Here is a 12,179-nt window from a genome sequence, read left to right as displayed (position 1 = left end):
TGATAAGGGCTATAAAATAATACACCATCAGTTTAGCATGTCCATATTACCAGAGCTGATAAAAGCTATAAAGTAAAACAGATTCAGTTCAGTATTTCGAGATCTACCTGAGCTGATAAAGTAATAGATCCTCAATATAGCATGTCCAGATCTAATAAAGGCTATAAATTAAAACATAATGAGATTAGTATGTTCAGATCTACCTAAGCTGATAAAGGCTATAAAGTAAAACACACTCAGTTTAGTACGTCCAGATATACCTAAGCTGATAAAGGCTATAAAGTAAAACACACTCAGTTTAGTATGTTCAGATATACCTGACCTGATAAAGGCTATAAAGTAAAACACACTCAGTTTAGTATGTTCAGATATACCTGAGCTGATAAAGTAATAGATCCTCAATATAGCATGTCCAGATCTAATAAAGGCTATAAATTAAAACATAATGAGATTAGTATGTTCAGATCTACCTAAGCTGATAAAGGCTATAAAGTAAAACACACTCAGTTTAGTACGTCCAGATATACCTAAGCTGATAAAGGCTATAAAGTAAAACACACTCAGTTTAGTATGTTCAGATATACCTGACCTGATAAAGGCTATAAAGTAAAACACACTCAGTTTAGTATGTTCAGATATACCTGACCTGATAAAGGCTATAAAGTAAAACACACTCAGTTTAGTATGTTCAGATATACCTGACCTGATAAAGGCTATAAAGTAAAACACATTCAGTTTAGTATGTTCAGATATACCTGACCTGATAAAGGCTATAAAGTAAAACACATTCAGTTTAGTATGTCCAGATATACCTGAGCTGATAAAGGCTATAAAGTTAAACACCATCAGTTTGTGATGTCCAGATCTACCTGAGTTTATAAAGACTATAAACAAGAACACAATCAGTTTATCATATCCGGATCTACATGAACTGATAAGGGCTATAAAATAATACACCATCAGTTTAGCATGTCCATATTACCAGAGCTGATAAAAGCTATAAAGTAAAACAGATTCAGTTCAGTATTTCGAGATCTACCTGAGCTGATAAAGTAATAGATCCTCAATATAGCATGTCCAGATCTAATAAAGGCTATAAATTAAAACATAATGAGATTAGTATGTTCAGATCTACCTAAGCTGATAAAGGCTATAAAGTAAAACACACTCAGTTTAGTACGTCCAGATATACCTAAGCTGATAAAGGCTATAAAGTAAAACACACTCAGTTTAGTATGTTCAGATATACCTGACCTGATAAAGGCTATAAAGTAAAACACACTCAGTTTAGTATGTTCAGATATACCTGACCTGATAAAGGCTATAAAGTAAAACACACTCAGTTTAGTATGTTCAGATATACCTGACCTGATAAAGGCTATAAAGTAAAACACATTCAGTTTAGTACGTCCAGATATACCTGAGCTGATAAAGGCTATAAAGTAAAACACACTCAGTTTAGTATGTTCAAATCTACCTAAGCTGATAAAGGCTATAAAGTAAAACACACTCAGTTTAGTACGTCCAGATATACCTGAGCTGATAAAGGCTATAAAGTAAAACACACTCAGTTTAGTATGTTCAGATATACCTGACCTGATAAAGGCTATAAAGTAAAACACATTCAGTTTAGTATGTCCAGATATACCTGAGCTGATAAAGGCTATAAAGTAAAACACACTCAGTTCAGTATGTTCAGATATACCTGAGCTGATAAAGGCTATAAAGTAAAACACACTCAGTTTAGTATGTTCAAATATACCTGAGCTGATAAAGGCTATAAAGTAAAACACATTCAGTTTAGTATGTCCAGATATACCTGAGCTGATAAAGGCTATAAAGTAAAACACACTCAGTTCAGTATGTCCAGATATACCTGAGCTGATAAAGGCTATAAAGTAAAACACACTCAGTTCAGTATGTTCAGATATACCTGAGCTGATAAAGGCTATAAAGTAAAACACACTCAGTTTAGTATGTTCAAATATACCTGACCTGATAAAGGCTATAAAGTAAAACACAATCACTTTAGTATGTCCAGATCTACCTGAGCTGATAAAGGCTATAATGTAAAACACCATCAGTTTAGCATGTCCAGATCTACCCACCACGATGTGAATTTCTGTACATGGTGAGGGGACCTCCCAGGGAAGGTTCTGTTCTTTCAGGTTACCTCCTCTTGGATCTAAACATTCACCCACGTGTTTGCTGTGCATTGTGACCCGTGAAGGGGAGGAATGGATCATGGTGGTTGAAGGGTCCAACCCTAACACACCACTTTGACCTTGAATTCCTGTAGACGAAAATCTTTGGTTTGGCCTCCTTGGATCAATTTGCTGGTTTGCTTGGGCTAGGGTCAACCAAGTACCAGTGTTGGATGTTCTCAATAGGTGTTGTGTGCATTGTATCTGATGCTGCTCACGAAACCCTGGCATTACTGCAGTGTCTTTGTTTGACATTGTAGTGCATCCCCTCATAGGTCTCCATGGCGGGTGGGGTCAGGGGGTCAGTGGGCACCGAAATTTTCCTTTTTTCATTATGGATACTCCAATTAAAAATCTTAATAAAACAGTGAAAAGACAGTCTATAGTTAAACGACCACTTCTTGAAGATTCTGAGCAGCAATCCTCACCATCTGTACCACCTGTTGTACCTCATTTTCTTATATTGCATTCACTTTTAGACAAATCTTTAGGGCAAATGTCTCTCTTTTCCACTCAGAAGGGACTAGAGGGACTTGCTGGCTCTCCAAAGTGGAAACATACACTTCTCAACACAGTGAACTTCTCTTGCATATAAAGGCAATTAGGGATATACCTATAAAGTAAAACACAATCAGTTTAGTATGTCCAGATCTACCTGAGCTGATAAAGGCTATAAAGTAATACACCATCAGTATAGCATGTCCAGGCTGTGAAGAAAACCATGTTAGTCTGGCAAGTTCTAATCTGTCTGTGTGAAATGCATTCTGAATAGAAAGTTAGATTTTTATATATACTACAAATGCATCAGTTATTATGTTTAACACAAGGAGGTTTTACTTTGAATATCCAATGTCAAGTATTTGTTACAAGAGGTCTTCAAAATATAATGCATATTTTGTCTTGACCTCTTCTCAGATGAGGTTTTTCATGAGTTCTGAAACTTTCACATTGTTGACCTTTTGTGCTTGTGTGAGACCTGTAAGTTGTACCTTACACAGGTATTGGACTCTTGTTTTCTTTGATGTGACTCATATAGTTTATGTATGTTCAATGTTTCCCCACTGATTGTTTCTTCTCAGACTTAGGTAGCCGAATGTATCATTAATTTGTCTTCCAATCATGTTTTTTTCTCTTTCCCTTCCAGGTATATTTGTGACTTTGATAGAAGTTAGTCACTTAGAAATTATGTCTTGTCTCTATTTTGATACTTGATGGCTTATCAGGCTTTTTAGTGAGTATTATGTTTCAGCCTAACAGTTTCATGGTTACAATTTTCTTCACTATTTGAGACAGCAAGATTAGGTTACCTTATATAATGTAAGGAATGTTTCTCATTCTGTTTCATGTAGTTTCTGAGTGTTATTCTACTTCCTTGTTGCACTTTATTTAACTTTGATGAGCCAGAAACTATTGGCAAAGTTTAATTTTCCATATTAAATGACATGGCTGGATGAATCACAAACATGAAAAGTTGAACATCAGGATAAGGGACTAGGGGTTCTTATTGTAGGCATGTATGCTGTATTTCAGGTTCTCAGTGTAGTCATGTAGGCTGTACGTTAGGTTTCTATTGTACTCATCTATGCTATAGGTTTTATTGTAGTCAAGTAGACTGTATTACATGTTTTTACTGTAGTCATGAAAGTTGTACCACAGATACTCATTGTAATCATACACACTGTACTATGGGTACTTTTTGTAGTCATGTATGCTGTACTATAGGTTTGTACTCTAGTCATGTATGCTGTACTACAGTTTTGTACTGTAGTCATGTATGCTGTGCTACAGGTTCATATTGTAGTCATGTATGCTGTACTACAGGTTCATACTGTAGTCAGGTTTGCTGTACTACAGGTTCCTACTGTAGTCATGTGTGCTGTACTACAGGTTCCTATTGAAGTCATGTATGCTGTACTACAGGTTCATAGCTGTATATGGCATATATGACTACAATACAAACCTATAGTGTAGCATACATGACTACAGTGTGAGCCTGTAGTCATGAATGCTATACTACAGGTTTGTATTATACTCATATATGTCATATACAAGTTCATACTTTGGTCATATACTCTGCACTACAGCTTCATACTGTAGTCATGTACTATGTACTACAGGTTCGTACTGTAGTCATGTATGCTGTACAACAGGTTCATACTGTAGTCATGAATGCTGTACTACATGTTTGTATTGTACTAATGTATGTCATATACAGGTTCATACTGTAGTCAAGTATGCTGTACTACTGATTCACACTGTAATCATATATCCTGTACTACAGGTTTCTACTATTGTCATCTATGCCATACTACATGCTCTTACTGTTATTATATAATGTATCAGATGTACTTATTGTAGTTATGTAGGCTTTATTACAGGTTTGTACTGTTATTATATAATGTACCAGATATACTTATTGTAGTTATATAGGCTGTACTACAGGTTTGTACTGTTATTATATAATGCAACAGATGTACTTATTGTAGTTATGTAGGCTGTACTACAGGTTTGTACTGTTATTATATACTGTAACAGATGTACTTATTGTAGTTATATAGGCTGTATTACAGGTTTGTACTGTTATTATATAATGTACCAGATGTACTTATTGTAGTTATGTAGGCTTTATTACAGGTTTGTACTGTTATTATATACTGTAACAGATGTACTTATTGTAGTTATATAGGCTGTACTACAGGTTTGTACTGTTATTATATAATGTAACAGATGTACTTATTGTAGTTATGTAGGCTGTACTACAGGTTTGTACTGTTATTATATACTGTAACAGATGTACTTATTGTAGTTATATAGGCTGTACTACAGGTTTGTACTGTTATTATATAATGTAACAGATGTACTTATTGTAGTTATGTAGGCTGTACTACAGGTTTGTACTGTTATTATATACTGTAACAGATGTACTTATTGTAGTTATATAGGCTGTATTACAGGTTTGTACTGTTATTATATAATGTAACAGATGTACTTATTGTAGTTATATAGGCTGTATTACAGGTTTGTACTGTTATTATATAATGTAACAGATGTACTTATTGTAGTTATGTAGGCTGTACTACAGGTTTGTACTGTTATTATATACTGTAACAGATGTACTTATTGTAGTTATATAGGCTGTATTACAGGTTTGTACTGTTATTATATAATGTACCAGATGTACTTATTGTAGTTATGTAGGCTTTATTACAGGTTTGTACTGTTATTATATACTGTAACAGATGTACTTATTGTAGTCATATAGGCTGTATTACAGGTTTGTACTGTTATTATATAATGTACCAGATGTACTTATTGTAGTTATGTAGGCTTTATTACAGGTTTGTACTGTTATTATATACTGTAACAGATTTACTTATTGTAGTCATATAGACTGTATTACAGGTTTGTACTGTTATTATATACTGTAACAGATGTACTTATTGTAGTCATATAGGCTGTATTACAGGTTTGTACTGTTATTATATAATGTACCAGATGTACTTATTGTAGTTATGTAGGCTTTATTACAGGTTTTTACTGTTATTATATACTGTAACAGATGTACTTATTGTAGTTATATAGGCTGTACTACAGGTTTGTACTGTTATTATATACTGTACCAGATGTACTTATTGTAGTTATATAGGCTGTACCACAGGTTTGTACTGTTATTATATACTGTACCAGATATACTTATTGTAGTTATATAGGCTGTATTACAGGTTTGTACTGTTATTATATACTGTACCAGATATACTTATTGTAGTTATATAGGCTTTATTACAGGTTTGTACTGTTATTATATACTGTACCAGATATACTTATTGTAGTTATATAGGCTGTATTACAGGTTTGTAGTGTTATTATATAATGTACCAGATATACTTATTGTAGTTATATAGGCTTTATTACAGGTTTGTACTGTTATTATATACTGTACCAGATATACTTATTGTAGTTATATAGGCTGTACTACAGGTTTGTAGTGTTATTATATAATGTACCAGATATACGTATTGTAGTTATATAGGCTTTATTACAGGTTTGTACTGTTATTATATACTGTACCAGATATACTTATTGTAGTTATATAGGCTGTATTACAGGTTTGTAGTGTTATTATATAATGTACCAGATATACTTATTGTAGTTATATAGGCTTTAATACAGGTTTGTACTGTTATTATATACTGTAACAGATGTACATATTGTAGTTATATAGGCTGTATTACAGGTTTGTACTGTTATTATATAATGTACCAGATATACGAATTGTAGTTATATAGGCTTTATTACAGGTTTGTACTGTTATTATATAATGTACCAGATATACTTATTGTAGTTATATATGCTGTACTACAGGTTTGTACTGTTGTTATATAGGCTGTACTACAGGTTTGTACTATTATTATATACTGTACCAGATGTACTTATTGTAGTTATATAGGCTGTACCCCAGGTTTGTACTGTTATTATATACTGTACCAGATGTACTTATTGTAGTTATATAGGCTGTAATACAAGTTCTTTGTGTAATCATCTATATTGTCCTAAAATTATATGTTATTTGAAAGTATTGTGTAACATAAAATGCTTCTGAACAATCTTGACTTTATAGATGAAAGGATAGATAAAATATTAAACAATTGTATTTATTGTTATAAATATCAGTTGTATACAGACAGAAGTAATCGTATTTTTGAGTTATCTACTTTATTAAAACCACATCTGTGTTTTGTTTTATTTACAGATGTTGATGAATGTTTGTCTGCAAATGGAGGATGTAGTTATATGTGTACCAATACCCCTGGTTCTTTCTTTTGTTCCTGCCCTAATGACATGAAACTTGGAGATGATGGCCTCAAGTGTATTGGTAAAGTGATTGCACCTTTATGGTGTTTATGTGGTCATGGAAGACAGTTTTACAAACAGGGGTAGCAATTGTTAGACCTGAATATAATGTTAATGGTGTATACTTCTAGTTAGAGAAATATCATACAACTTTTAAGAAAATTATTCAGCTCTTGGAACCAATATTGTTTAATAAGTGTCTTCTTATGGAAGTAGTGTTACTAGAAGTGTCTAGATATTATTGAACTCTGAAGCCAATTCCATATCAGTTAGGCTGGCACCTTTTTCAATAAATTATGGTTTGAATAGAGAACCATCCATTCAAAACTCTAAACCATATTAATATGTTACTAACTATGAATTAATACTACAGTACACTGTCAAAAGTCTAAACCATATTAATATGTTACTAACTATGAATTAATACTACAGTACACTGTCAAAAGTCTAAACCATATTAATATGTTAATAACTATGAATTAATACTGCAGTACACTGTCAAAACTCTAAACCATATTCGTATGTTAATAACAATCAATTAATGTTACAATACACTGTCAAAAGTCTAAACCATATTAATATGTTAATAACTATGAATTAATACTGCAATACACTGTCAAAAGTCTAAACCATATTCGTATGTTAATAACAATGAATTAATGTTACAATACACTGTCAAAACTCTAACCCATATTAATATGTTAATAACTATCAATTAATACTACAATACACTGTCAAAACTCTAAACCATATTAATATGTTAATAACTATGAATTAATGTTACAATACACTGTCAAAAGTCTAAACCATATTAATATGTTAATAACTATGAATTAATGCTACAATACACTGTCAAAAGTCTAAACCATATTAATATGTTAATAACAATGAATTAATACTACAATACACTGTCAAAAGTCTAAACTATATTAATATGTTAATAATTATGAATTAATAATACAATACACTGTTAAAAGTCTAAACCATATTAATATGTTAATAGCAATGAATTAATACTACAATACACTGTCAAAAGTCTAACCTGTATTAATATGTTAATAACTATGAATTAATGCTACAATACACTGTCAACAGTCTAAACCATATTAATATGTTAATAACTATGAATTAATACTACAATACACTGTCAAAAGTCTAAACCATATTAATGTGTTAATAACAATGAATTAATGCACTGTTAAAAGTCTAAACCATATTAATATGTTAATAACTATGAATTAATACTACAGTACACTGTCAAAAGTCTAAACCATATTAATATGTTAATTATGAATTAATGATACAATACACTGTCAAAAGTCTAAACCATATTAATATGTTAATAGCTATGAATTAATACTACAATACACTGTCAAAAGTCTAAACCATATTAATATGTTAATAGCTATGAATTAATACTACAATACACTGTCAAAAGTCTAAACTATATTAATATGTTAATAACTATGAATTAATAATACAATACACTGTCAAAAGTCTAAAGTATATTAATATGTTAATAACTATGAATTAATACTACAATACACTGTCAAAAGTCTAAACCATATTAATATGTTAATAACTATGAATTAATACTACAATACACTGTCAAAAGTCTAAACCATATTAATATGTTAATAACAATGAATTAATGCACTGTTAAAAGTCTAAACCATATTAATATGTTAATAACTATGAATTAATACTACAGTACACTGTCAAAACTCTAACCCATATTAATATGTTAATAACTATCAATTAATACTACAATACACTGTTAAAACTCTAAACCATATTAATATGTTAATAGCAATGAATTAATACTACAATACACTGTCAAAAGTCTAAACTGTATTAATATGTTAATAACTATGAATTAATACTACAATACACTGTCAAAAGTCTAAACCATATTAATATGTTAATAACTATGAATTAATACTACAATACACTGTCAAAAGTCTAAACCATATTAATATGTTAATAACAATGAATTAATGCACTGTTAAAAGTCTAAACCATATTAATATGTTAATAACTATGAATTAATACTACAGTACACTGTCAAAGGTCTAAACCATATTAATATGTTAATAACTATGAATTAATGCTACAATACACTGTCAAAAGTCTAAACCATATTAATATGTTAATAACTATGAATTAATAATACAATACACTGTTAAAAGTCTAAACCATATTAATATGTTAATAACAATGAATTAATACTACAATACACTGTTAAAAGTCTAAACTGTATTAATATGCTATGAAAAATATTTTTGATTACGCATCAAACAAAAATAGCTGAATTTGAATTTTTTTATCAAAGAATACTAAAAAAGTAAACCTATACTGATATATATTTATATTTATTGCAAAAATTATGTTTCATATCAGTTAGAAATATTTTACTAATAATATCATGTTTTAGCATTGCAAACAAATTGTATCACAATATGAGCCTAGATTTCTAGGGGTATACATAAGTTTTCCAGGATATATGCATTTACAAAACAAGTAAAAAAAATCAAAAAATCGTAGGTATGAATTATTGTTTTATTTTAAATCAGCTAAAAATATAGAATTGTTGTCATTCACTTCTTTAACATTTGTTTAATGAAATGTGTCTTTGAAATGAGCTGTTATTTTTCATTGACATCCATATCACAAATATATTTTTATATGGAGAGTCTATAATAGGTGTATTAAAGACAATATTTTCTCTTGGAATAAAATGAGCACCAGAATGTCATGTATAAGACAAGAAAATAATGTTGTTAAGTGTGTGTAACATATGAAATTCATGTTCTGTGTAATGATAACAATACATTATAGTCCTGTTCTTCTCTACTGACTGTTCAAAGACATCTACATAAAATATTAAGTTTGTCATTTTATCAATTTACATTACATTATTTAATGTGATGCACCAAGTTATGTTATATCTCCTTGTTTGTATATCTTTTGTTTTGATTACATTTTTGCTATGTTTCTTTAGCCACTAGTTTCTGTGAAGATGGACATTTGGTGTATTTGGTGAGTCATATGATGTCATAACCAATTATGAACTGTACTCTCCCTCCTCTCACAAGATTAACTTTTCTTGTTTTTTGCTGTCCTCCATGTGCAAACGTTTTTGAATGCATGCCACCAGCCTTCAACCCTCCCTCTGTTGGAATTATCAGGAAAGCACTACTATCATGTAACTCCATCTATGCACCACTACTGAACTATCACTTCTTGTTTGGCAGTCTCTCTTTACAGCACTTATTATGCTAGAAGTGGTTTAAATGTTTTTAATTTAGTTCAGATTCCCTTAATTCAATGTGGTTTGAATTCATTTCAATTTTCTTGTGATTTACCAGTGCTTGCAATACATTTTTCACTGGTTTTGTCTTACACAAGAATTCCAAAATCACTGCTACTACTTTGGGTTCATATCACTACTCCTGCACTTTTGGCCACAGGCAGAGGTGATCCTCTGGGGGACTTTTTCAGGGAAATGAGGGACTGTCTTCTGGTTATGCCCTTAATCTTCTTGTACTTTTCAAACCTATTACAGGCATAGGTTGAGGATAATTTTAAATCCTCCCCTTCTGGAGTCTGCCATGCCTTCCCACATCTTCCCAAGGATTCTGTTCAGCACTTGTGGATTTTCTTGGAGGTTAAATCTCAGGTATGTGTCGTTTTCTTTCTTGCTGTTGTTTTAATGTTTTTCCATTCCCTCTTGTTCCAGTTTGCCCTGTGCTTTTGCCATCCTGTTTGGTGATGACATTAATATGCCTATCTCCTGCAGGCTTTGGATCAGTAGATCCTTACAACTTTTCAGGCGAGCTACCACACTCTTGGCTACCAGTTGTAGGTTCAGTTTACCTATTTGATATGGTGTATCCCATTGTTCTCTGTCAGAGCTGAGTTTGGCTTTGAGTTCCTTTTCTGTACCTTCCCTTTTAAAGCCTTGTCTGTCACTGTTTCTCACTTGCCATTTTTGCAGTTATACATGATGTTTCCTTCCCCTTATATGGGATCCCTGGACCCACCAGTCTCTATATGAGTCAATCTTTACCCTTCTACCCCAACAGGTTATTATACCTGATTCATGTAGGTTTTTACTGTTGTTAGCTTGCCTGTCATAAAACGGTTTATCTTTCAAGATCCTGTCCTTTGGTCTTGTCTCTGCACTTTGTGTTTATATTGAATGGTTTGTCCCCTTGCTCAGAATGTTGAAATCCTGGGGACTGCACTTCCACATGTACGTGGATAACTGGCTTTTTCTTGCCATTTCAAAAGGAAGTTGGCCAGTCTTACAAGTTATCTTTTTCTTGAAGCTGTGTAGGTGGGATTGTTGGTCACATTGGAGAGGTTTTTCTTTTATCTTACAAAATTCTGTGTACATCTGGATGTTTCTTTAACACCCATTTCAATCAGGTCCTAACTTCTCCTCTTAGACTATATTCTATGGAGCTGGCCATTAGAACTGCCCTGTCTGCTCCCTTTACTTCCTACTTTTGAGGTTCTATAGCTTTTGGGGTGATGATCATCTCTGATACCATTGGAATCTTGGATGCTTCTATTTAACTTCCCTTCCACTTGTTTGTCAATCTTCATTGGTGATTGACAAGGCCAGTGCATTGGCAAAAGTCCCACTTCCTTCTTTACAGCCTGAGTTACATCTGTTTACTTTTGTTTCCCTTCAGAGCTGGAGTGCATGGGTCAATCGCCAAGGGACTTCAGGCCATTAGTCTGTGAAGAATACTTCTCTTCACATGAATGTTCTTGAACTTTTAGCAGTTTGTTGAACTTTGGATCATTTGTTTTCTCTTGACACCCATTGGCAGGTTATGATCCATTCAAACATTTCTACCAGGTGGCTTTTAATGATCACCTGTGGGCATAAGGTCCTGTTCCCTTTGTTTTTGTACTCTGGATCTTTTTTAATGGACCCACACTCAACAAATTATTTTGATGGTTTATCACATCACAGGGGATTTCACTCTTTTGGTTCATAGGCTTTCCTGTCCAGATCTTGTTTATTCCAGGTGTGTTCATTGCACCCTACCAGTTTTTGGTGACTATCTATATCTTATTAAAGCTTTTTCTATTACTCTCAATCCCAATTGC

The 12,179-nt window shown here is 32.2% G+C and overlaps 1 protein-coding gene across 1 annotated transcript in view; it reads left to right on the top strand.

Moving 5' to 3' along the window:
• Positions 1 to 12,179, top strand: part of LOC143251821 (uncharacterized) — a 124,687-nt gene that overhangs the window by 98,021 nt on the left and 14,487 nt on the right. Inside the window, exons 23-24 of the mRNA XM_076503061.1 lie at positions 6,955 to 7,077; positions 10,057 to 10,094. Coding sequence (XP_076359176.1) covers positions 6,955 to 7,077; positions 10,057 to 10,094 — 161 coding nt within the window. The remainder of the gene's footprint in view (positions 1 to 6,954; positions 7,078 to 10,056; positions 10,095 to 12,179) is intronic.

The sequence above is a fragment of the Tachypleus tridentatus genome, chromosome 6 (assembly GCF_004210375.1).
Source record: "Tachypleus tridentatus isolate NWPU-2018 chromosome 6, ASM421037v1, whole genome shotgun sequence".
In the NCBI taxonomy this organism is placed as follows: Eukaryota; Metazoa; Arthropoda; class Merostomata; order Xiphosura; family Limulidae; genus Tachypleus; species Tachypleus tridentatus.
This window is presented reverse-complemented; position numbering and strand designations above follow the sequence as displayed.